The following is a 23,991-nucleotide window of genomic DNA, read 5'->3' on the forward strand; positions in this document are numbered from 1 at the left end:
TCTTCTGATTTGGCGGCGAGCAGCTTTATATTTGAAATTCTTGCATCCCACTAGTGTTAAATCAGAGGAGTGGTGGAAGGAGGGTTGGGAGTGTTTGTTTTGTGTCTGTATGTACTGCTGAGAGAGGCAATTCTCAGAACAGCTCATTAAGTGATTCGGTCTTGCGCTGCAAGCTGTCAGGACAGTCATTTTAATCTTGCAGACATATGTTGTCTCTCTACAGAGAGCATAATTGAGGAATAGATTCTTTACTGGGTTGCATTTTTCGGGGATGTTGTTTGGGGTTTTCTTTGTTTTGTTTATTTTTGGAAAATTGCACATATTCTGTGTTGATGGAGAAATTATTTTCAGCTGAAGAGGCATTTGTTTTACATAGATAAGTGTAATTAATATTCCAGAAGATCATCTGGTAAATCATTTTATTTCTCTACTAACTTGTACAATTTTTTATATTTTATTTTAACAAACTACAAGTATAGTAAAGTTAGACTTTTTTTGTGGATTCTGCTTGTATCCATTTTAATTCAGTGAAAGCAAAAGTAATTTACTGCTTTTGTCTAAACATATGACCCCTTCTAGACTACTGCAAATGTCTAATTTTAAAATCACAGCCTGCCTGTGATAGTGTGTTCACTTTTCAAAAGATATTGTGGTCAAGTTAATCTGATTGGCTGAAATCCTGGTCCCAATGAAGTTAATGGGAGTTTTGCCATTGACTTCAGTGGCGCTGGACATTCATTTTTGTGAACATATACACCATTTTGATCGTGCATTCGTAAGTAAGACTTGATTTAAACACATCTCTGTACATTTCTCAGGAAAGCATTGTTTCCACTGTATCGCATTTCAATGATCTTAGAACAGCTTGTTTGACCTCTAGTGTTGAACTATGAAATTGCATCCCAGTGACAAAACATTTTACATTTCAGAAAAACCAGTCTCCCCCAAATCAGGAACACTGAAGAGTCCTCCCAAAGGTTTTGATACGTCTGCAATTAGCAAAAGCTATTACAATGTGGTGAGTGATCCCTTTCCTTATTCAGAATTGTATATAATAGAACCTCAATAATTTGCTCACTTTAGAATCTGTATAAAAAGTGCCACCTCTTAGCCAAAATTAAAAAGCCAAGCGCTGTAGTGAATTTTCACATTACCAAGGCCTTCATTATTTTTACAAAATATACTATTGTACATTTATGAATATGCTGTAAAGTGTGATCATAAATAAGTTGAACTAAACAGTGTCAGAGTAAGTGAAGAAAGTTTATTTCTGGAGTGCATTTTATACTTTTTTTGTTCACTTGTTAATTTGCAAAAATCAGCTATTTGCAGTAAATCTCTTCCGGTCATTTTAAATTAACAAGGTTTTACTTTGGTTTAAGACAAAGGGCAAATAAAGAGGTGAAACATTTCGGCAGAGAAGTTTCTTGTCCTCCCTGTCTACTTTGCTGTGCTCTTTAATCAACCTACGTAACTGAGTAATGAGCTGCTGGGACCTCTCATTTACACCGTTTATCTGAACTTTCAGAAACAGGAAATGTGTAGACCGAGATGGTTAACCTTTAATAGATTTTATATATTTTCTTAGCACATTACTGACATTTCTTTAGTAGATACAAGGTATAATATTAAAAAACTCTTGGTATTTTTTTTAATGAATTCAATAGGTTTCATCCCTTATTTATAAAATATGGGTACTTATGAAAGTTCTGTCATCTTGTTTACAATGAACACATTTATCATTTTTGTTAACTACTGCTCTTTGCTGATGTCAAAACATCAAGTCTTTTTCTTTGATTCAGCTATTATTTTTTTTTTATGTGTTGTTAATATATTTTCAGCAGGGCTCTTAAAGTAGAGACTATAGTTATTAGTTTGATTTTCTTATGTTTTGTGAAGAAGTAGGACCACCTCGAAGAATGCAATGTTTGTACATAGCTCAATCATTTGAAAAACACACACACACACACACACACACACACACCTCTCTCTCTCTCTCTCTCTCTCTCTCTCTCACCCTAGATCAGGGATTCTCAAACTTTTTCTTCCTGAGGTTCCCTCAACATGCTATAAAAATGCTGGGGCCCATTTTGGGCTTCAGCTGTAGGGGAGGAGGGGCGCTTGGGCATAAGCATAGTTTGATTTCTATATCTGGGGAGCAGGCTCAGGCCAGCTCCACGTGGCAGGGTCCAGGGAGGCAGTGCAATCTCCATCCCCTGAGTCACTTCAGCAGGCCCCCCAACCTGTCTGGCATGAGAGGGGAGCGCACAACCAAAAATTATAATTCGAAGGGGCGGGGGGCTCAGCTCAAAAAGTTTGAAAACTGTTCAAGGTGCAGGCTGGAAGATACCTAGGGGCTGTATGCAGGCAGGGGAGTAGCTCAGGGTGCAGGGAGGGGGGTAGCTAGGGGCTGTGTGCAGGCAGGGGAGTTGCCCAGGGTGCAGGGAGGGGGGTAGCTAGGGGCTTTATGCTAGGAGGGCCCCCCACTGTGGTCACTGCTCCCTGAGGGCTCTGCCGGCCATGGAGCTGGGTCCCCCCCCCAGGCGGCTCTTACCGGCTGCATGAGCAGTCAGAGGGGGCTGGGAACTAAGGAGCAGCCACAGCCCCACGTACCAGCAGCAGACAGAGGAGATGGGGCAGGACCACATCACCCACTCTGTGGTACCAGCCAGGGCAGCAGCCTGGCCCCACATTGCTGGGCTATGGCTTCCTGCCTCCAACCTGCCCGGGGGCAGAGCCTCAGGGGGTCAGGGAGAGGGGGTGGGGATGGAGCCACCTCTGGGGCTGCCCCAGCTCTGGTTACTGCACTGCTGTTTGCGGGGGAAGAAGGGGGAGAGAGGCAACGTCTTCGTGCCTCTCCCAAACTCCACCCGTGGGCTCAGGTCAGGGCTCTGGGGCACGCGGACCCCCTGAAACCAGCTTTAAACCAGACCCTCGGTTGAGAACCACTGCCCTAGAGTGCCTCTATCAATAGTTAATATTATTGGGAATGGATGGCTGCTGATGGATCATGTATTGCATTCGATACCTGCTAGCCAGGATGAAAAATAACGGTTCTGCCATTTACCCTCTGCAATCTGAAGGAATCATACTTGTTTATAGATCTAAATGTAACATGACAATCAACTTGCTATTTAATAATTTCTTAAAATGTGTAAAGGTATGTAATCTTAAATACAAAACTTCAAAAAATTGGCAATGTTGCTGTTGGTTTTTAAAACATTGTTCACTTTTCACTCCTGTTAATGTTAAAATTTTTAGCTGTAAAGTGATTTTCTCGATACCATCCCATGGAAATGTGCATGATCCTGTTATGGTTTGAAGTTGTCAGTAAGCTAGTGCCATTTCTCTTAGCCTTTTCTCTCTTATCTCCAGCTATTTTATTTCATTTTGTTGGGTCTAGATAGTTAGTTGATGTGAAAATGAAAAAAGTGGAAGGAAAAAAATCTGACTCAGTTTCACAATAATGTATTCAGATTTTTGTTCCAGCCATTTTATGATCCACAAATGGGCCGCTTGAGAAAGGGCTGGCTTTGTTCAAAGTATGGGAGAAGGGGAAGGGGGTGGGGCGCTGGGGCAGATTACCTATCTTATCTTTTTTGGTTCAGAAATTCAAACTTTGACCAAGTTAAATTCCAAAATTTTTATTTTCAAAATTGCAATTTTTACACCCAAATAGGACCAGAGATGTTTTTCATGAAATCATGCTTTGTTCTTCAGTGACCTTAGGCACAAGGTAATGGGTCTGTCAACATGGCAGCCTTTACTTAGAATACATTTTGCATTTACTGAGGATTAATCCTTCTAAAGTTATTAGAGTATAAACATTTATGTTCAACAAAGGTGCAACCTGTATCTCTCTAGTTTTATTTCTTCATAAATAGTAGTAAATGGTACTTTAATATTGGCAGAGACTAAAGGGAAAAGAATAATCAAGGTATGAAATTCAGTTTTCTAGACTTTGACTAAATCTTTTAGAAGCTAGTATCTAAGCCTCAGCATTCTTTGCAGTTGTGCTGTTAGTTTACATCACATACATTTTGTGTTTTTGGGCACGTCTAGTTTTTTTTTAAGTTATTTTCACTCTGCTTGTTGCTCTGTGTTGTTTTGATCAGCATTTTAGATTTATTACTAGTGTTTTAATTAGTATGAAGTTTTCAAATATGAACATAAATCAAAATTTGACCTGGTTGAAGCTTTCCGAAAATTTTATCTTGGGAATGAAACTTCATTCATAAATAATAAATACTTTTACAATTTGTCAATCTGTATTAGGGATAAAATCCCCCCTCCACAGAAAGCTGACGTAAATGGACTCTTCATGGGCATGGGAGTTAAGATTGGGAATCATTGCTTAACCTATGGACAGGGTGTGACAATGCCAATAGACCCATAGCCACTGTTCCAACCTCTGGTCTTGAACAAGATTGCCCTAAAATCTTAGCTCTTGTATGGGTGTTTTGAAACTGGCAAGCTTGGATGTGGTGGTGCTTGTGGGATTCTAGTAATGTATTGATGCATGGTGGGAATCTCCAAGGGAATATGGTAGAGGTCTATAAAATCATGACTGGTGTGGAGAAAGTAAATAAGGAAATGTTATTTACTCCTTCTCAGAACACAAGAACTAGGGTCGCCAAATGAAATTAATAGGCAGTAGGTTTAAAACAAACAAAAGGAAGTATTTTTTTCCACACAACACACAGACAACTTGTGGAATTCCTTATCAGAGGATGTTGGAAAGGCCAAGACTATAACAGGGTTCAAAAAAGAACTAGATAAATTCATGAAGGATAGATCCATCAATGACCATTAGCCAGGATGGGCAGGGATGGTGTCCCTAGCCTCTGTTTGACAGAAGCTGGAAATGGGCCACAGGGGATGGATCACTTGATGATTACCTGTTCTGTTCATTCCCTCAGGCACCTAGCATTGGCCATTGTCGGAAGACAGGATACTGGGCTAGATTGATCTTTGGTCTGACCCAGTATGGCTGTTCTTATGTTCAAGCCTCACAGTAGGCTTTTGGAGAAAGAGTTGTGATACTAGACAGTCCTCATGGAAGGAAGAAGGAGTCAAAGTACAGTTTAGAGCAAGCTCAGAATATGGTGGGTGAAACTTTGCCAACTCCTCTTCCAGGATGGGACTGGACAGTGGAAAATCTCATAATCTGATGACCTGGGGGCTCTTTCCACAATATTCCACTCACTCCTCCCTGAGCATGTTATTTTATTTTATCAATTTATAGAGCACCATCTGCAATTAATAAACTCTTATCATACACTCTGATCTCAAAGTAAGTTTGATTTAGTACATATTACACTATGTAACTGAGTATGCAGGACAAGATGTGTGCTTGGCAGGAGAATATATAAATAATAAATAGCAGAGAATTATTTTGATGCAAAGCCCGTCCATCTTGGCATATAAATACTAAAGAACTACATAATCTGAACCAGATGTAGAATTAACAATGAAATAAATTACTTTAAACGAAAGATAAATAAGTAACCAGTTGCTGCAAAGTGGGCATGTTATCACATGACATCCCTGTAGGACAGGCTTTTAAAAAAATAAAATATTTGTACTTTCACATTTTGCTAGTTGACCATTATAGAATAATAAAGCTTAATGTGTCAAGTTTTATTTCTCTATTATGTAAGTCTATAAGCTAATTGTCTACTATATGCAGATGGCACAAATTCAAGTAGAGGATTTCTAGTGACTCTTTTAGGGGTGGAAAAGGAGGTAAAGAAATAGTTCACTTTCTGACTCTAATTTTCCATTATTTGTTCCTGTATGCTTTAAAATGAGAGTCCCTCTATAAGGCTAAACTTTCCAAGCTGCATCAGCTGGTATTTGCACGTGCAAAACGCCAAGTACCCTTCGTTTGCTTGTAGATGTGGAATTTGTGCATGTGTAACATTTGCATGCTCTGCTTAGGAGCCCATGTTTGAGGATGTGGCTTGTCGAGTTCCAGTGATGCAAGCAAATTACACTATGATTCTTATTCGTTATAATGAGGGGATTTTTAAATGAGTGATGTTAGTTGATGACAAAATGGGAATGTGCCGCATGTCCCTAACGTTGTAATGAAATCTGACTTTCTTTTCATGTGGTTTGAAAGTTGCTCAGTTCTATGTAGGTCATTTAAATCCATTTTTGGGTGATAGTTTTTGCCTTAGGGAGGTTACTGGGTTTTGTGTGACAGAACTGTTAACCACGCTTGATTTTTCCATGCCTTGTGACTAAGGGAAAGCTTGCACTGGATGAGCTCAGCTTTGTATGCCATTCATTAGTGTTATGTATTGTAAAAGCTGCCCTTTCAATGAAAACGACCCGTTCCTTTGGTACCCAGACTTATCTGTGCAAATGTTGTGATGGAGCTTTGAGAACAAGGTCTTTGAGGTCTAATGGGGTCTTGCAGCAGCCAGAACATGCAGAAAGCAGGAAAGGCAAGAAAGGTGATTATTAGAGAATACAGGCATGATGGTGAGATTAGGAATTCAGAAGTGCTCTGGAGAGGCACTGTAAATACTCATACTTGTAATATGGAGCACTTTATAGAACTTTACATCTTCAAAGTGCTGTACAGACATTTAATCCTCACAACTTCTTTGTGAGGTAGGTAAGTAATACTGAAAGTTGCTGGGGATAGGGTGACACAGAAAAATGGCATTTAGATCTCTGTGAACCAGGTTTTAAAAAAATGCTTCTCAAAGTAGAAACAAAAATGCCGTTTACAATGACAGTCATCACTGTTTATGCAGACAGGAAAGTCAACTAAAGGAGAAGTTTAATATATTTTAAATGACTTTTAATAATATGTGCATGTCTAATAGCATTGCATCGCACCAGTAAAGTTTTGGAATGATTTAAAGCAAAGTAGGTGAATATGATAACTCATCTTTTTGAGTAGGGCTTTACAGCACAGTGATATTTACTGTTCAATGCATTTCAGTTTCCTGGGGGTATTGCTGAATATTGATTCTTAAAAATGTTGAAATATTTGCTGCCTTTTTAAATGATTTCCCCCCCCCAAAAAATCAAGCAATCTGTGTACAGGTTAATATTATTTAGTCGTCAGATTTTCAGGCAGTTATTATGTCATGAAACAGAATGTACATTCAGAGTATTTGCTGTGTCTTAGAGACTACCATGGTATTGAGGCTTTTTTCAAGTCTCCTGCAGATTTCTTTCACTTTGGTACTGGAGCACTTTATAAAATGGTTCAGTGCTTCAACAGGCTGGCATGTTCTTGTTATCGGTTCATCTCCTTCCTTCCCCTCAGCTTTGGAAAGTTTTGTGTGTGTACATTCTGTTTTATGGGAAAACCATATTGGAAAATTAATTTTGGAGTTAGCCCTGAGAGGGCAAATGGCTATATGTATTATGCATTTTATTTTAGCACTCTTTTTGTTATATTTTTGCATGAATCCTTGTTCACTCTTGTTTTGTGATTCTGTAAGGGTCAGCTATTGTTTTATCTTTGTTTAGTCCCTTTCCAAATACATTAAAACTAATAAGTTTATTCCCACTTACAGTTTGTGCACTAACGTTGTACTGTATGTGCTAGCTGCCCAATTAATAGCTAATGCTTTCTCTGTGGCATTCCTCTGACATGGTGTCTTGAAGAATGGAGACATTTTAATCTTTGGGTCAGGATTCAGAGTTCCAATAAGAGAATGAACTCGAAAGTGGTCCCTTTTCCTTCAGATGAATAGAACCATTCAGAGAATAAAGCAGAATTCAATGACACCAATGAAAGAAACAGTGAATTCTTCATTTTAAATAGTTCAGATGTCATTTGTTTCATCAGGTTTGCATTTAGACATGAATGGCTTTTTTATGTCTTAAAACAGAGTATAGACTACAACAGTGAATAATGCATTTAGTGCAGTCCTTATTATAAATGATAAAATTAGACATTAATATAGACAGTTATAACACACAAGAGAGAAAGTAATGTGGCATCTTACATGCAATGCATTAAGTCACAGAACTATCCAGAACACATCCATGTTACATTGGTATATGTAAAATAAGAACAAATCTAATTGTGATTCTGTAAAGCAGAAAAGCTTAAAAATTGGCCTGTTTCCTTGCATATAAAATATTCTAACAAATGTAGAGAAGTATGTTTAATTCAAGCAGGAAAGGCCATTCTGTTGCTGAATTGCCAGTGAGTAAAATCAAGTTCATGTTCTGTACTGTGCGTGTCTGTTGACATTTTGGAGACAATGAAACCTGTCTGAAGGGGCTACAAAACGGTGGTTGCTTAACAAAGGAGGGCCTTCTACTATAAATGCATCAGGTCAAGGAAACAATGCCATGCTCTGGGTGTCCCTAAACCCCGGACTGCTAGAAGCTGGGACTGGATGGTAGGGTGAATTCCTTGATAAATTTCCATGTTCTGTTCACTCCCTCTGAAGCATCTTGCACTGGCCACTGTTGGAAGACAGGAACTGGGCTGGATGGATCATTGGCAAGGCTGCGAGTCTGTCACGGAGGTCACAGATTCTGTGACTTTTCATGATCTCTGTGACTTTTACAGTGGCTTTTACAGTGGCCTGAACCGAGCATGTACTTAGATTTCCAGAAAGCCTTTGACAAGGTCCCTCACCAAAGGCTCTTACGTAAATTAAGCTGTCATGGGATAAAAGGGAAGGTCCTTTCATGGATTGAGAACTGGTTAAAGGACAGGGAACAAAGGGTAGGAATGAATGGTAAATTCTCAGAATGGAGAGGGGTAACTAGTGGTGTTCCCCAAGGGTCAGTCCTAGGACCAATCCTGTTCAGTTTATTCATAAATGATCTGGAGAAAGGGGTAAACAGTGAGGTGGCAAAGTTTGCAGATGATACTAAACTGCTCAAGATAGTTAAGACCAAAGCAGATTGTGAAGAACTTCAATCACTTAGTTTTGTGAGATCTTTTTGGGCAACAAAATGGCAAATGAAATTTAATGTGGATAAATGTAAAGTAATGCACATTGGAAAAAATAACCCCAACTATACATACAATATGATGGGGGCTAATTTAGCTACAACGAGTCAGGAAAAAGATCTTGGAGTCATCGTGGATAGTTCTCTGAAGATGTCCACGCAGTGTGCAGAGGCGGTCAAAAAAGCAAACAGGATGTTAGGAATCATTAAAAAGGGGATAGAGAATAAGACTGAGAATATATTATTGCCCTTATATAAATCCATGGTACGCCCACATCTCGAATACTGTGTACAGATGTGGTCTCCTCACCTCAAAAAAGATATTCTAGCACTAGAAAAGGTTCAGAAGAGGGCAACTAAAATGATTAGGGGTTTGGAGAGGGTCCCAAAAGGAGGAAAGATTAAAGAGGCTAGGACTCTTCAGCTTGGAAAAGAGAAGACTAAGGGGGGATATGATAGAGGTATCGAGAAAGTGGATAAGGAAAAGTTATTTACTTATCCCCATAATACAAGAACTAGGGGTCACCAAATGAAATTAATAGGCAGCAGGTTTAAAACAAATAAAAGGAAGTTCTTCTTCACGCAGCGCACAGTCAACTTGTGGAACTCCTTACCTGAGGAGGTTGTGAAGGCTAGGACTATAACAATGTTTAAAAGGGGACTGGATAAATTCATGGTGGCTAAGTCCATAAATGGCTATTAGCTAGGATGGGTAAGAATGGTGTCCCTAGCCTCTGTTCGTCAGAGGATGGAGATGGATGGCAGGAGAGAGATCACTTGATCATTGCCTGTTAGGTTCACTCCCTTTGGGGCACCTGGCATTGGCCACTGTCGGTAGACAGATACTGGGCTAGATGGACCTTTGGTCTGACCCGGTACGGCCATTCTTATGTTCTTATGTTCTTATGAGCAGCCACGGGGCCAGCAGCAGCAGTTTGGGTGTGTGGGCTAGGGGTAGGGGGGGTGCTTTTCTCAGGGTGGGGGGCTCTCCGTCTCCCACTGGCATGGCCCTGCAGCTCCTAGGCGGAGGGGCCAGGGGGTTTCCGTGTGCTGCCCGTGCCCACATGCCCTCCCCTCACAGCTCCCATTGGCTGCAGTTCCTGGACAGGTGGGAGCTGCGCAGCTGGTGCTTGTGGCAGGAGCAGCATACGAAGCCCCCTGGCCCTTCCGCTACCTAGGAGCTGCAGGAGCATGAGGCGGAGCTGGGTCGGGCGCCTGCGAGCCCCCCCCCCCCCCCCAGCACCAGCATGGTCCCAGACCGCCTTCCCCAGCACCCGTGGCGTCTCAGGACGTGTGTCGTTGTTCTCCCTCCCCCCCAAGTTTTAGTTAGGGGTATATAGTAAAAGTCATGTACAGGTCATGGGCTCTGAATTTTAGTTTATTGCCCGTGACCTCTCCATGACTTTTACTAAAAATACCTGTGACTAAAACGTAGCCTTAATCACTGGTCTCACCCAGTATGGCCGTTCTTATGTTCTTAGAACCGAGCAGAATACATTTTAGGATATTTTGGGGCAGTCTCTTTGAAGGAGGTTGCCTAATAAAGAATGATCTCCTGTATACATTGCAAGTTATTCTAAATTACTGCTGTTGATTTACATGTGGTAATGTGACGTAAAAAACAAGCATTTGCCATATTGTTTGTCTTTGTTTTATGTCTGAAACTGTGGTAACTTTTCTGCAGCAGTTTACTGCTGTTACATTCACATTCAGTCAACATGTTGTAATGTATTTTTAAACAGAATTATCTTAAAATAATCATGTTGTCTATTTAAAATTTACCTGCGGTCCTCCAAGACACAGAATTGGACTTCCAAGTAAACTCAGTAACAAATTTTGAGTCAAGATTAGGTGACTCCATTGGTCTTAATCATTAAGATTGAGGAAATAATCCCAGTAGAAAAATAGATGGCAACAAGGGACTCAAAAGACTAGTGCTCACTTCTGGTACTTTTTGTAATTTTCTGATAACCCCTCAACCGGTTTAAAGTGTATAGAAGCAATAATATTCTCCTACTTTTGAAAAAGCTCGGTGTGTAGGTATTTAAATTCTACAGGAAACATTGTTGCTAAGTATAATGAAACCTTCCTTTGGGCTTACTCCTTTTGTGGTACATAGACATCTGAAGGAAAAGCGTTTTTCATAGCTGCACTGTGTAATATTTAACAACTCATTGTCAGTGTATGAATCTAATTCAGTATCTGATTATTAGCTCTTTGTGTAAGCTTTATGGTCTTACAGTATACTAGTTACAGTAAATACTAAAAAGAATATTTCAAAAAAGTTTTAATCTTTTGTAATGTCTCTTTGAAAATAACAATAGTAGTCACTAACTGTCATATTTATTGTAGGTGCTACAAAATATTTTAGAAACAGAAAATGAATATGCTAAGGAACTACAGACAATGCTTTCAAACTACTTGCGACCGTTACAAGTCAGTGAAAAGTATGTGAGTTTTTTGTTTTCTTTTAAATTAACTAAGGCTTAGATTTTGTTTTTCATATGATCAAAACTTCTGTTTTACAAGCTTTTCAGTTAAGTAGATGCTTGGCATTGAAATGTTTGCCTATAATTTCTTCGACTTTGATTGTAAGATCATTGGTGCAGGGTCTGTCTTTTTGTCCTCTTTGTCCAGTGCCCAGCACAGTAGGGTCCTGATCCATGATCAGGGCTTCTAGGCGCTATGGTAATGCAAATAAATAATAATAGTAAATATAGATTTGACAACAAAAATGTGACTTTGAGGAAAGCAGAAATAGAAGTAAAATTATATGTAGGTTGGTTTTTTGAGTTTGCAGCTGCTTACTGAGCTTTATTTTTCTTGGCTCCAGATTAAACTCTGCAAATACTTCATATTTAATGGGAAACCTGGAAGAAATCAGTTCTTACCAGCAGATGCTTGTACAGTCATTAGAAGAATGCACCAAGTAAGTACAAACAGGCTGCAGAATTAAAGTTGGGATGTTCTTTCTTCTGCATATTCTGGGGGACACTGTTGTTTCTGGAAAATGAAACTTTCATTTTTCAGTGCTGTCATCCCAAGGATTGGTTCATCTTCTTACAGCAATCTAGGCTTGAAATGCCTCTTTACTTTGTCACTTCACTTCTGTTACCGAGTTCTGTGGGTGCCAATACAATGGTTGCTGAATTTTGGAGGTCACTTAAATGAAATGTTTCGCATGTACATATTGTAATTCTTCATGCATTTTGACAGTTAAGATATTATATATCAATTAATAAGAGAGGAGAATACCAATCTCCCTTACACAAGGAAGCTCCTTTACCATATAATAATGCCAGTTTGCGGACTTCTGACATATAGATTAGTGTGATGATTTTCAGCATTTAAACTTACATGAAGATAATTATTTAGACTTTTCTATCTGATTTAAACTGTAGTAGACCACCTTCCTGTAATGTCCTTTATTTCCTGTTCTTGCTACTTAAAATAATGCTATTGTGTAATATATTGAGACCATAATGGATGCTGGTAGGTGGGCAGAGGAAACAGTGCCCCAGGACTACTTGCAAATATTTTATATTAAATTCTCCTCATAAACACATTGGCAATGCCAACTTGTATTTTCAATTTAATTTTCATCCTAGTGTACTGACTTGAGTTGCTGACTTCCTGCTGTTTCAATCCAATCCATCATAACTCCTGTAGTGTAGAAGAATGCCTGCCATGATGTCTTGATTTTTGTCAACTTGCCATGTTGTTTTGGCTGGCAAACCTGCTCTACAAACTGATAGCAGCTTCTAGGCTCAAAATAGGTTTACCATTTTATTTTTTGGCAGGAACCTTAAGGTTTCATCGTTCAGGCACTTTGTGTTGCAGTGTACAATGAAAAGATGTGATGTACACAAATGACCAAATGCAGACACTCTGCCAGAAATTTTAAATAGTTTTTATGTTATAGTATTGCGAGCCTAAATAATGTGACATATTGACTTGCCTGAGAATGGAAATAAATTGACTATCACTTCCTCTTTTCAAGTAGGGTCATTTTTTTTTCTGCCCTTCGAGTTGCTTGCAAAAGGTTCATTGGTTTGTATCTCAACAACAGATATTTTCCAGTGCATTGTTAGGTGTCTTTTCAGGCATCTTTCCGTCTAACTTGTTTAATCCTGCTACTGGTGTAAATTAGATTATTACAGAACACACACGCCTTAGCCGCTTGATAAAGTTGTGGTTTGTTGTAGGATTTTTTAGCATGGCAAAATCTCCAGTGTTTTGGAACCTAATCTTTGCAGGGTAGTTTGTTTTTTTGTTTGCAGCGTTCTGGAAGTTTCTCTTGTGTTCTGTAGAAGGTTTGTCCTCCTTAAACTTGCCTCCAGACACTTATATTACAGCATAGGCAATGTGGTTCCCCACAGATATTTCTTGTCTGGCTGCCTGGGCAGTTGGTGCCATCAGACAAATTCTTTTAAGGTTACTTCTCTCTTCATCAGTAAAGTGCAGTATTTGAAGGGATCCTAACAAACCTACACCTCAGGACTCTTCCTAGTGCTAGATTTAAATTAAGTTAAACTATTCTGTCTCTACAGATTTTGCCCAGCCTGTCGTCTCATTTTCGTTTAATTGAATAATATCTAAGGGAAGTGAGAATATGATTATTGGGTGGAGCTGAGTGAGATCCACAAACTGTCTCTGAAATACACTTAACTTTGTGTGTGTGAGGAAGAGAGGGAGGGAGGGAGGAGTAGAGGGGCCAGTAAGGGTGATGGTTGAAGAGGGATGGCTTTAACTGAAACCTTCTCATAGTCATGAAGGAAACCTTGAAAATGTGAATTGAATTGTAAACTAATAGAGTTCTTCCTGAGTTTGTAGGCAGCCTAAAACGATAGCTTGGAGCAGTGTGAAATGCCTCTCTACATTTCTCTCAATGAGTTATTAATTGTGAAACCTAAACATGACACTATAAACATCAACAACCACTTAATGCAGTGGTCCCCAAACTTTTGAGGGTCGCTCCCTCCCCTTACCTGTGGGGGGAGGGGGTTCTGGACAGGGGTAGGGGGGCTGAGGCTGGGGCCGCAGCTGGGGGTGGGTTTGAGGCTGTGGTGGGGGCTGGCAGCTGGACCTGCAGCCAGGTGGGGTTTTGCCCCCGGCCCCGCCCCCAGCCTTGGCCCTCGGCCAGGAACGGAGCCACAGCCAGCAGCCGAGGCTGGGGACAGGGCCAGGAGCCGGGGACACAGCTGGGTGCAGGACCAGAGCAGAGCTAGGGGCAGAGCAGGGCCCATGGGAGCTGGCCTAGACCCTGCCACACCCTGTCAGATGTTCCTCTGTGCCCCCTGGGGGGTGCGCCCCACAGTTTGGGGACCTCTGAGTTAATGTGTTTATTCCACGATCCCAAACAGCATCCTCGAGTGCCAACAGCCTTACTCAATGCCAAAACCTCCAGCTTTCCTCTGACATCTTGTACAGGACAATTCTAGGTACACCTCTACCCCGATATAACGCAACCCAATATAACATGAATTCAGATATAAAGCGGTAAAGCAGCGCTCGGGGAGGGGGGGGGAGACTGCGCACTCCGATGGATCAAAGCAACTTTGATATAATGCGGTTTCATCTATAATGCAGTAAGATTTTTTGGCTCCCAAGGACAGCATTATATCGAGGTAGAGGTGTATTGTCGTAGACAAATCTGTGCTGTTTCGAAAACTGAAAATGTGGGGACAGCATAAATTAATAACAATGGGTCTGCAGTACTGGTTGTATTTATTGTTATATTGAATTCTATAAAAAACTAAATTTTAAAAAATGTGTCTGACGCTACCACATTTCTAAGATCTTCACGAGAGTATTGCAGTATCCAGGGTCCTTGCAGCAGAATTTAGGTCCAGTCTTCTGCAAAATATAGGATTTAGTGTTATATAATACTAATATTACTTTCTATGTTGGCTGCCAGTCTAGTCTTGGATATAGTTCATGGTCCTGGGTGTCCAGACTCATCAAAAGATTGTGACTGATCGAGTGCATATCCCACTTCTAGTCACTATTTTCAAAAACTCAGGCAATAGTGTTCCACTTTAAACCTAAATAATATCATTGAGGCTATATCATAATGAATAACAGTAATCTACAGATACATTCATATGTCAGCTTGTATAGTAAATGTGCAACAATGCAGGTTGTGTATTACAGACCTTATAATTCCATATGCAGAGTAAATACATGTTTTTTGTCCTCTTATAACTCAAACTGTCACACTACTTTAATTACAAATTTATCTGAAAATAAACTAGCTGTTGGTCTGAGACTTAATATAATTTTTAAAGTATCATCTTGAAACTTCATAGAGCTAAAAAAAACCAAAACCAAAAACCTTAACACTGTCATTTATAATGGATATATTGTCAGACCCTTAACTGTAACTTTGCTAGCAGAGAAAAATTGTCATTTCTAAAGTCATTTGTGTGTATGTTATATACATACATCTGCTGAGTATTTTTAATTCCTGTAATTGCTTTTTAATTACAACAGCAAAAATATGAGAATACTGATGGAATGTCAACTTAAGAAAAAATTATATAAAATAACTATCATCTTTATTGGATTTGAACATGTTAATTGCTAATAGCTTCATGCGATGTGGTGATAGATATTAACCGTTGTTCTTCAGACAGCTAAAGGAGATAAAAATGACATGCTCATTACAATAGTTAATGCATTCATTGCTCCTGCAAAATAATAGAAAAATATTAATGACTGATGCATGAGCTAGAAAAGTGAAAGTAAATGGATTACCAACTGCCTCATATAGTGTGTTGTGTGTTAATTAGCTCATGTCGGTGGGGAATGAATAGTCTAATATTACAATGCTTCTAAAAATGTACAGTAGAGAATAATTTAATGGTCTTTTGGTAAAAGTACAGAATATGTGAGGGGAAGGTACAGGTAATTTGATGTCGCTGTGTGGAAAAATTATCAAAAATGTATCAGTTAAACAGAAAACAATATTGAGAGAGACAGAGAAATCCTTTTTCAGCAGCAATTCAGGGGGTGAGGGGTGGCCTGTTGCCTAAAAACATTGTTAGTGGCATGTAAGTTTCCTGGTAAAGACCAAGCCTATGTGGCTTTGAAATAATGTGAAAAAAATTATGCTGTAGTTATGATTATTTTTGTTGCTTCACTATATGTCCTTATACTTGGATAGGAATGTTGATTTTACTCATATTAACGGTATGACCCTCTTATTAAGAAAGTCATCTTCAGTCAGAACTATGTTAACGTGAACAAGGAACCTTTTAGTTTGCACCTGCAGTGTCCACTTGGGGGAGTTGTGAGGCAGTGTAGACAATCCTGAAGGCTACTACTTTTGAACATATCCCCCTCATAATGTTTCAAACATTCTGTTATCTATTTGCATCCTTCCTCCCACCCCACCAAGTTTATATATAATCGTTTTTATATTATTTTCTATTTAACTACCATACCTTAAATGGAATGTTTTTAGATTATCGCAAATCCACATAGGATGCTAACAGGGTGACATATGCTTGTACTCCCACGAGGATGCAGAAGTCTGCTGTTGAGTCATCTTGGTATTAGGTGCTTTGAGATTTTTGCTGAGCACTCTGAGGTTAGATCAGATGCATAGGAGCTGCATAGGAGTGCTCTGGGGCTGGTGTACTCACAGAAAGAAAATAATTGGTGCTCGGCACTCACCAGCCACCCGCTGATCAACTGTTTGGTGGCCCCCACCAATCAGCTGTTTGGTGGCGGGTGTGAGGCGCTGGGGAGAGGGGCAGGAAGAGGCAGAGCTGGGGTGGGGCCTTAGGGGAAGGGGTGAAGTGGGAGCGGGTCCTCGGAGTGGAAGGGGGCTGGGGCACCCACCCAGAAAAATGGAAGTTGGTGCTTGTGATCAGATGTGTTCAATTAACTCCAGATTAGACGTATTAGAGAAAACATGGGTCCAGACAGAAAAAGTGCTACAAGGAAATCCACAAGAACAGCTGTTATTTCTTCAAACGGTTGAGGGATGCACCCCTTTCCCTCAAAAGCTAGCTGAGGAGGGCAGACAGGCGTCTCAGTTATTCTCCGAAGTCGTTGTGACTGTTTGGGGTACTGTCTGTACCACTTCTGAACTGTGCATGACTTTATGAAATTGCATCATGAACTTACTGTCATGGAAAGCCTGTAAGTATGTGGATCAGCCATGAATTAGCAAAGTTGTGTCCTGCTTCTGCCTGGTCAGAGACAATAGTGAGGGATCAGCCCACAAGGATGGTCTGTTCAGAGTAAAACAGGTTGGGACAGTGGGTTTGTTCTAGCTGGGAAAAAATGCTTCCTCCTCTTGTCTGAAGAGAAGGGGATTTGGAAGCAGTGGAAAGTTACCAGGAGGTAGAATGAAAGAAGCAGAAGTGTGTTAAGGGACTCATAGGAAGGAACTAGGGGAGAGAGCCATTTTGTACCAGATTAAGGTGAGGGAGGCACAGCAGGGGCAGGGTAGGTAGGCAAAGGAGTAGAGGACCCTGGCTGTCTGCCTGGACCTGGATGGTTGCACAAGGGAAGGCTGAAGTAGGAAGTGAGGGATGTTTTATGATTTCAGATGTTGATTTTACTTTGTACTATGCTTTGTACTATCTTGTGCTTTACATGAGTAAGGATACAAAGAGCATAAACTGGGCAAAGTGTGTGTGCTCTGTGCCTCACCAACTGCTGGGTACACCTGAGAGAGTTCAGCTGTAAACCCGAAGCTTGCCACCTTTGGGGTGCAGTTCTGGGAGAGGGGTGTGTTTTAAATACCAGCGAGTCTGAAGCACAGGCGCCGACTTTCTGATTTTCCGCGGGGTGCTCCACCCCCAGTCTGTCCCCGGCCCTATCCCCACTCCACCCCTTCCCCTAAAGCCCCACCCTGCCTCTTCCCGCCCTGCCCCCTCCCTGAGCGCACCCCGCCATAGAAGAATGGTGCCTCCCCATAGGGGGGGGGGAGGGGGAGGGAGGGGCAATCTAAAGGGAAAGTCACATGATCGGTCATTCATCCCAGTCCCACCCCCAGCAACCCCCACACACCCAGCCCGGGGCCACCGCGCTCTCCCCGCCGCACATTACCTATAGGGGGCGCTCTGTCCTCCTGCTGCGCCTGCCCCCCCAGCATGTTCCGCCGCCCTCCATGGTGGGAGGGAGTCCGAGCGGGGAACTGCCTGTTTGGGGCAGTGGTTGGGCTCTGTCCAGGCTCCAGGAACTTGGAGATCCAGAGTGGCAGAGGCTTGGATTCCCATCACAGCAGTCTTGGTAGGCAGTGGTGCTGGAACTAGTGCTGGGGTTGGTGCCGCACCCCCTGGCTTGAAGTAGTAATAACACACCAAATACATGGGTTCCATCATCAGCACCCCCACTGTAAAATGTGTGCCTGCTAGTGGGTGGCCAGGAATGGGGGCTCACTAGGATCTGTGACAGTCAGAAGTTTTTGTTTTTCTGTTTAAATAAGTTCAGTCTCAGGTTGTTGTGGTTGTGGGGAAAAAAACTTAAAAATGTGAACTGAGTGCAGCTTATGCAGCTGCATCTTCCGGAGCTTGCAGAATGCCTGAAATAACAGCTCCATTCATTTAGGGGGTGTTAGCTCACATGCCAGTCTTAAGACTTTTAATGTCTACATTGCTTTGATAGGAAGTGAAGTAGTTAACGTATGCTATACAGATCTACACATTTCAGTCTGAGTAACTGCTTTTTTAGGATTGGATTTTTAACTCCACACAGTGGCCCTGAAATGGGGCGCAGTTGGTTTTATTTTCCTAAAGGAGGGGTCAATTTTCAAAAATTTGAGAAACACTGCTTAGGCTGTAGTACGTTTGTAGTGTTTAGTTATCATTAAAGCCACACTCTGAGAAGTGCGTGGTGTGCGTGTCTATTTGTATGTAAGTGTAAATGTTCGGGGGCTTGTAGTATATGTTATCTTTCATAGCAGGATTGGGATGTTACTTCTAACACCAGGAAGGTGACCCACTGCTAATCACTGTTTTCAGAAACAGGCTTTTCTTACCTGCTGCTGAAAGTGTTTTAACTGCTACTGTTGATAGGACTAAATTGTTTTTAGCACCATTACAGAAAACAGTTTTGAGGTTTGGTGAAAATGATGTTCTCCCTGTGCTAGCTGTTAAACTATTGTCAGCACTGGGCCAAATGTTAATAATGGGTCATTTTCCTAATGCTTACCAGAGAGCCTGTGTTGCTTTGGAGTAATAGGAAATTCTGAATTTTAACATTGTGTTCCATTTCACTGACATTTTTAAAAAGCTACAGAATATATAGCCAGAGGAAAAGGGTTGTAGACTATTCATTTCACTCTGATTAAAGAGCCATACAGTAACTTTATTGTGTTTTAGTTTAAATTTTTCCCCATAGTGCTGTAAACTTACAGCATGTTAGATTGGAGCAAAGAACATGTCTTAAAGAGTTTACAAGCTGAGCGAGACAAGGTGTACAATTCAGGGGAAGTCACGTTTCTCAGTAACTGTTCAGGGAAATGGAAGAATATTGATGAGGAGACTGCTGGAAGAAGTGAACTTAAGTGTCAAGAGCAAGCACATCTTGTAATGATGATGAAAAATTTTACCCCATCTACAGTATCAGTAAAGTTTTTAGCACCAGTTCAGGAGAAACCAATTTATTTTGACAACCACTTCCAACAGGTCAGTTTTCTAGTTGAGACAAAATTTAATTTTCCAACTTTTTTTTTAAAATTGAAAGTATATCATTTTCTCCCAGAATAACAACACACGCCTGTCAATAAAATGTATTTTTTAGGTAGGATGTAAATTGTTATAATATTATTATTGCGAGCAGGCCTGCTGGTAGTCAGTGAAGGAAAAAAGAAATTGAACTGGTGAAGCTGGACTCTTCCCCCCCCTAATTCCCATCAATGTCTATTTCCTCAAATTGAAATGACTTTACAGTTGAAAGGGAGTTAGTATAATTATTCTGTTGCTCATTAATATTTTCCAGGGATCAAACTAATGAATATTAATATTGTGAAGTGAAATATTCAAAGTAAGGAAGTGACAAAGATAAGATTACCCACACAACCTTAACTTTGCCCCCTTTGTGTGTATGCATTATTAGAATTCAGGGCCTGATTCTTCACTGAGTTACCCCAAATTTACACGGTTAACTTCAAGGCATGTACACTCCAGCCCCTTGCTAATAGAAATTTGAGAGAGAATTATGCAAAAAAAGTTATTAAAAGTGTATTATGCCTGTATGTGATATAACTGTTATATCTCTCTGACATATCTAAACAGATCTTGACCAAGACATTGTGAAAAGCAATTTTCCTCCTAAAGGGCTGACTCCCTGACAAATTTCAACTTTGTTGCCCATGCTGAGGCTAACGCAATTAAAAAAAAATCTCTTTTAAAAATGGCTAAGTTGTTTTTGTTGAAACTTTTCAGCCAAATTCACCCTCACACAGAAACCAAACATGGGAAATTCCAGCCTAAAAAGTAAACGATTTGAAAAGATTTATGAGCAACTGACAAAGGCCTTAACTACAATAGAAAGTTTTAGGGCCACCCAGAGGATTCAGGGCGCCTGGGGCAAGGCAATTTCGGGGGCCCCTTCCATAAAAAAAAGTTGCAATACTATAGAATACTGTATTCTCGTGGGGGGCCCTGCAGGGCCTGGGGCCTGGGACGAATTGCCCCACTTGCCCGCCCGCCCGAGCGGCCCTGGAAAGTTGTACCACTTTACAACTTGTTGTTAAAGCAGTACAACCCCACTAGTGTAAACGCAGTTATATCTGTGTAAAGGTGCTTTATACCAGTATAACTATTCCACTGAGGGGAGAGGGGTAACTATACCAGTGTAAGGCACCTTTATGCTGATATAGCTACATCCATACTAGGGCTTGTCCAAATATAACAATATTGGCAAAAATATCACACCCCTGACCAACATTATCATACCAGTACAACTTTGATGTGAAGATCCCACCAAAGACGACCTTTAATGATAAGTAAGGCTGCGAGTCTTTCATGTGAGGTCACAGATTCCAGCATGGATTGCAGCAGTGGCAGGGCCCCTGGCCACCCCCTGCCCAGAGCAATAGCAGTGGTGGCAGCAGCCCCGGGCCATTTCCCCCCACCCGGATCAGCAACATCCCCAGAAGCGCACGCGCACACACACAACACAACACACCCCAGCACCTAAGATTTAATTAGGGGTATTTTTAGTAAAAGTCATGGACAGGTCATCAGCCTGGGACTTTTTAGTTATTGCCTGTGACCTGTCCATGACTTTTACTAAAAATACCCATGACTGAATCGTAGCCTTAATTATAAGTGTCACTATACATTCTGCCTACAGTACAGTGACATAGCTTTGCATAGCAGGATATGGAGATTACAGGGTAGAAGCATTGGGAGAGGAAGATATTTGTAGTTACTGATTCTAGGATAGACTGATGGTTGTAGAGTAATTTTAAATGAAGTGGGTTGAGGTCACATTTCTCAAAGTGTAACATGTTCTTGCTGCTTAAGTCTTTGGTTTTGTCTTGATAGTGTTACTATAATTTAATCTTCCTTTATGTTACTTACTTTAGGTTGCCTGAAGCTCAGCAAAGGGTCGGCGGATGCTTTCTAAATTTAATGCCACAAATGAAAAACTTATACCTTGCATACTGTGCCAACCACCCGTCAGCAGTAAATGTTCTCACAGAACACAGGTATGTTTATTTTATATTTAATTAAAACTCCTACAGAAAAAGTGATTAAAAATAAGTAGTATGTATTTTTTTAAAAAAGCTGATAGGTGCACTTGAAATATCCTACAGCCTTTTTTGGTGAGTACACAGAGCATTGTAGCCTGTTTTAACCAAACCAAAGCTATTTTGCGCAGGCAGGACCATTGTATCACTCATCGGAAAACTATTATTTGAGAAGATTTTTATAACATAAAGAATGCACATAAACTGTGAACATGTGAAGGAAACCATAGTACATATTATCTTAGTTTTGAGAGCATCTGTGTGAATATGTTGATTTTTAATCAGTGTGGCATGACTGATTTTGGTTTCTGTAACTTTCTTCTGTCTGCCATCTGTATCTTAACCTTTGAAGAGTTGTGTTGGAGAACTAACCTTCCAGCTTCTGAAAGACCAAGTGCAGGACTAGAGTCTAATCTCAGATGCATAAGCATAAATCACCACATGCCTTGAAAAAATTGCTACCTTTCCACACACACGTGCAATGCTAATTTTTCAATACAGTAATAGGTGGTGTGCATTTCCACATATTGGAATTAGAACTTGGATCTTACATTTTGAGAGCAATTCATTTGCATGGAGAAAGCATTCAGAAAATGTTAACTTAATAGTCAGTTCTGAAAACATTTATATTTATTTTCAACTTCACTCTAATGAGCAACTCCAGTGAAGTCAATGTGATGATTTATGTGACTATAGGTAATATGTGCATAGGTGTTGCAGGATCAGGGCCTTAATTTTGCACAGTTTACAAAATGAGCACCTCTTGTTTGTCAGAAATAAGTGTTTGAGGTAACATGACTACCTTTAGCCTCTGAGGTTTTTTGGCTATTCATGTACAGCACAGTTGCAGGCACCGTGTCTTACAGAGGGAGAAAGTTTGGAGCTAGACTGTTGCTTTTAAGCCGCAGCCAGCACTTGAGTAAAGGTGGGGGAGCTGTCCTGCAACTGGATCTCCTCCTAAGGATTCCTGAGAAGCAAATGCTGTGGCAGTTGTTCTAATAATTTTTCAAGGGGCTGAGTGTGTGTTTGGCTTGGAACTCTGAGAAGCTTTGGTGGCTGCTGTGGGCGTGAGTCAGAGAACTATAGCCACCCTACTCTGCCCTTCTCCATGAAGTTAGAAGCCATAGGGGAGCTAGCAGGGAGCACAGCCTGTACTTCCCCCCCCTGAATTTTTGCCCTAGGCAATGAGCCAGGGAAAAGGCTCTTTACACCCTCTCCATCTTCCCTGTGCAAAGTCAGGCATGACTGAGGCCTTCATTTTCAACAATATTAGTTTTTCAGTAATACGTTCTATGGTCTAGTCATGCCTCTTATTCATTCACAATCATGTAAAATATAAACCTTTGAATCATTTGATACAGGTGATCTGTCCCCAACTTCCTCATTACCTAAGGTTTTCCAACTTTTTGTGTGTGTGAAAGAACAAATTGAAATGCTTGCTACATGTTACAGTGAAAGCAACAGTGACAGAGTACTCTGTGTGGGAGGTGAGGAGGAAGGAATACGAAACAAAATGTATAAAATGCTGTAATTTTTTTTTCTTGCTGGTGATTAGTTTCAGCAGGCAATCTCTGTATAACGTGAAGTATTCAGACATACGCGTCAAGGATTTTTAATAATCTTGTTCAGCCTAAGTACTTTCTCACATTTTCTGCTAAGTAGTTGGTGCCTCTGCCATCTTCCCACATTCCAGGTTGGGATTCCATGTAAATAGGATGTGGTAATTGAACAGATACATTTTTTAAGATTTGGCTATGCGTAGGGGAAAGATTTATCCAGTGCTTCTGGAAGATATCACCCAGGTAAAAGATACTGCAGTCACTTTCTGGTCTGTAAAATCAACTTTGTGAATCCCTATAGGAGTCGTCATAAATATCATAGAACAATTAAATAATACACTGTAGACATGCAGTTAGTTTCAAGGTAATCTTGCAAAGGGAAGCAAGTCCTGATGAATGGGCTCTTGTTTAGCATGTCATATTATCTGTTTGAATTAGATGTGTCAATGGAAATGTGAACCCTGGATTTGTAATTGCATCCTTTAGTGGCTTAGAGTGGGTCGTCCCTTTCAGTCTCTGAAGGAGGCCACTCCACCTTGCTATGCCACCTAACGGCTGACAGTCTGTTGCCAGGGGGTTAGCACAGTGTCAGCAAAAAGTCTTGGCACCTGGCCCCTAGGTATGGGGCAGGGCAACTGGCAGTCTTTAGTCCAGCTCCCTTGCTGGGGCAGACAGCAAACACAGACAGGGTGTCCGGCCTATGGTGGGGAGGCTGCCACTCCAGGGGTGGGGTTGGCAGCAGGGAGGTAGGGGGCCCAGCTCCACCCTACTCCACCG

At 40.8% G+C, this 23,991-nt stretch overlaps 1 protein-coding gene across 6 annotated transcripts in view; it reads left to right on the top strand.

The window, feature by feature from the left end:
• ARHGEF7 (Rho guanine nucleotide exchange factor 7) overlaps positions 1–23,991 on the top strand; it is a 194,105-nt gene that overhangs the window by 99,514 nt on the left and 70,600 nt on the right. For all 6 annotated transcript variants that reach the window (XM_039533501.1, XM_039533460.1, XM_039533492.1 and 3 more), the window contains 4 exons: positions 930–1,018; positions 11,293–11,387; positions 11,774–11,869; positions 21,491–21,613. In XM_039533501.1, coding sequence (XP_039389435.1) covers positions 930–1,018; positions 11,293–11,387; positions 11,774–11,869; positions 21,491–21,613 — 403 coding nt within the window. The remainder of the gene's footprint in view (positions 1–929; positions 1,019–11,292; positions 11,388–11,773; positions 11,870–21,490; positions 21,614–23,991) is intronic.

This window comes from Mauremys reevesii, linkage group 1, assembly GCF_016161935.1.
Source record: "Mauremys reevesii isolate NIE-2019 linkage group 1, ASM1616193v1, whole genome shotgun sequence".
Classification (NCBI taxonomy): Eukaryota; Metazoa; Chordata; order Testudines; family Geoemydidae; genus Mauremys; species Mauremys reevesii.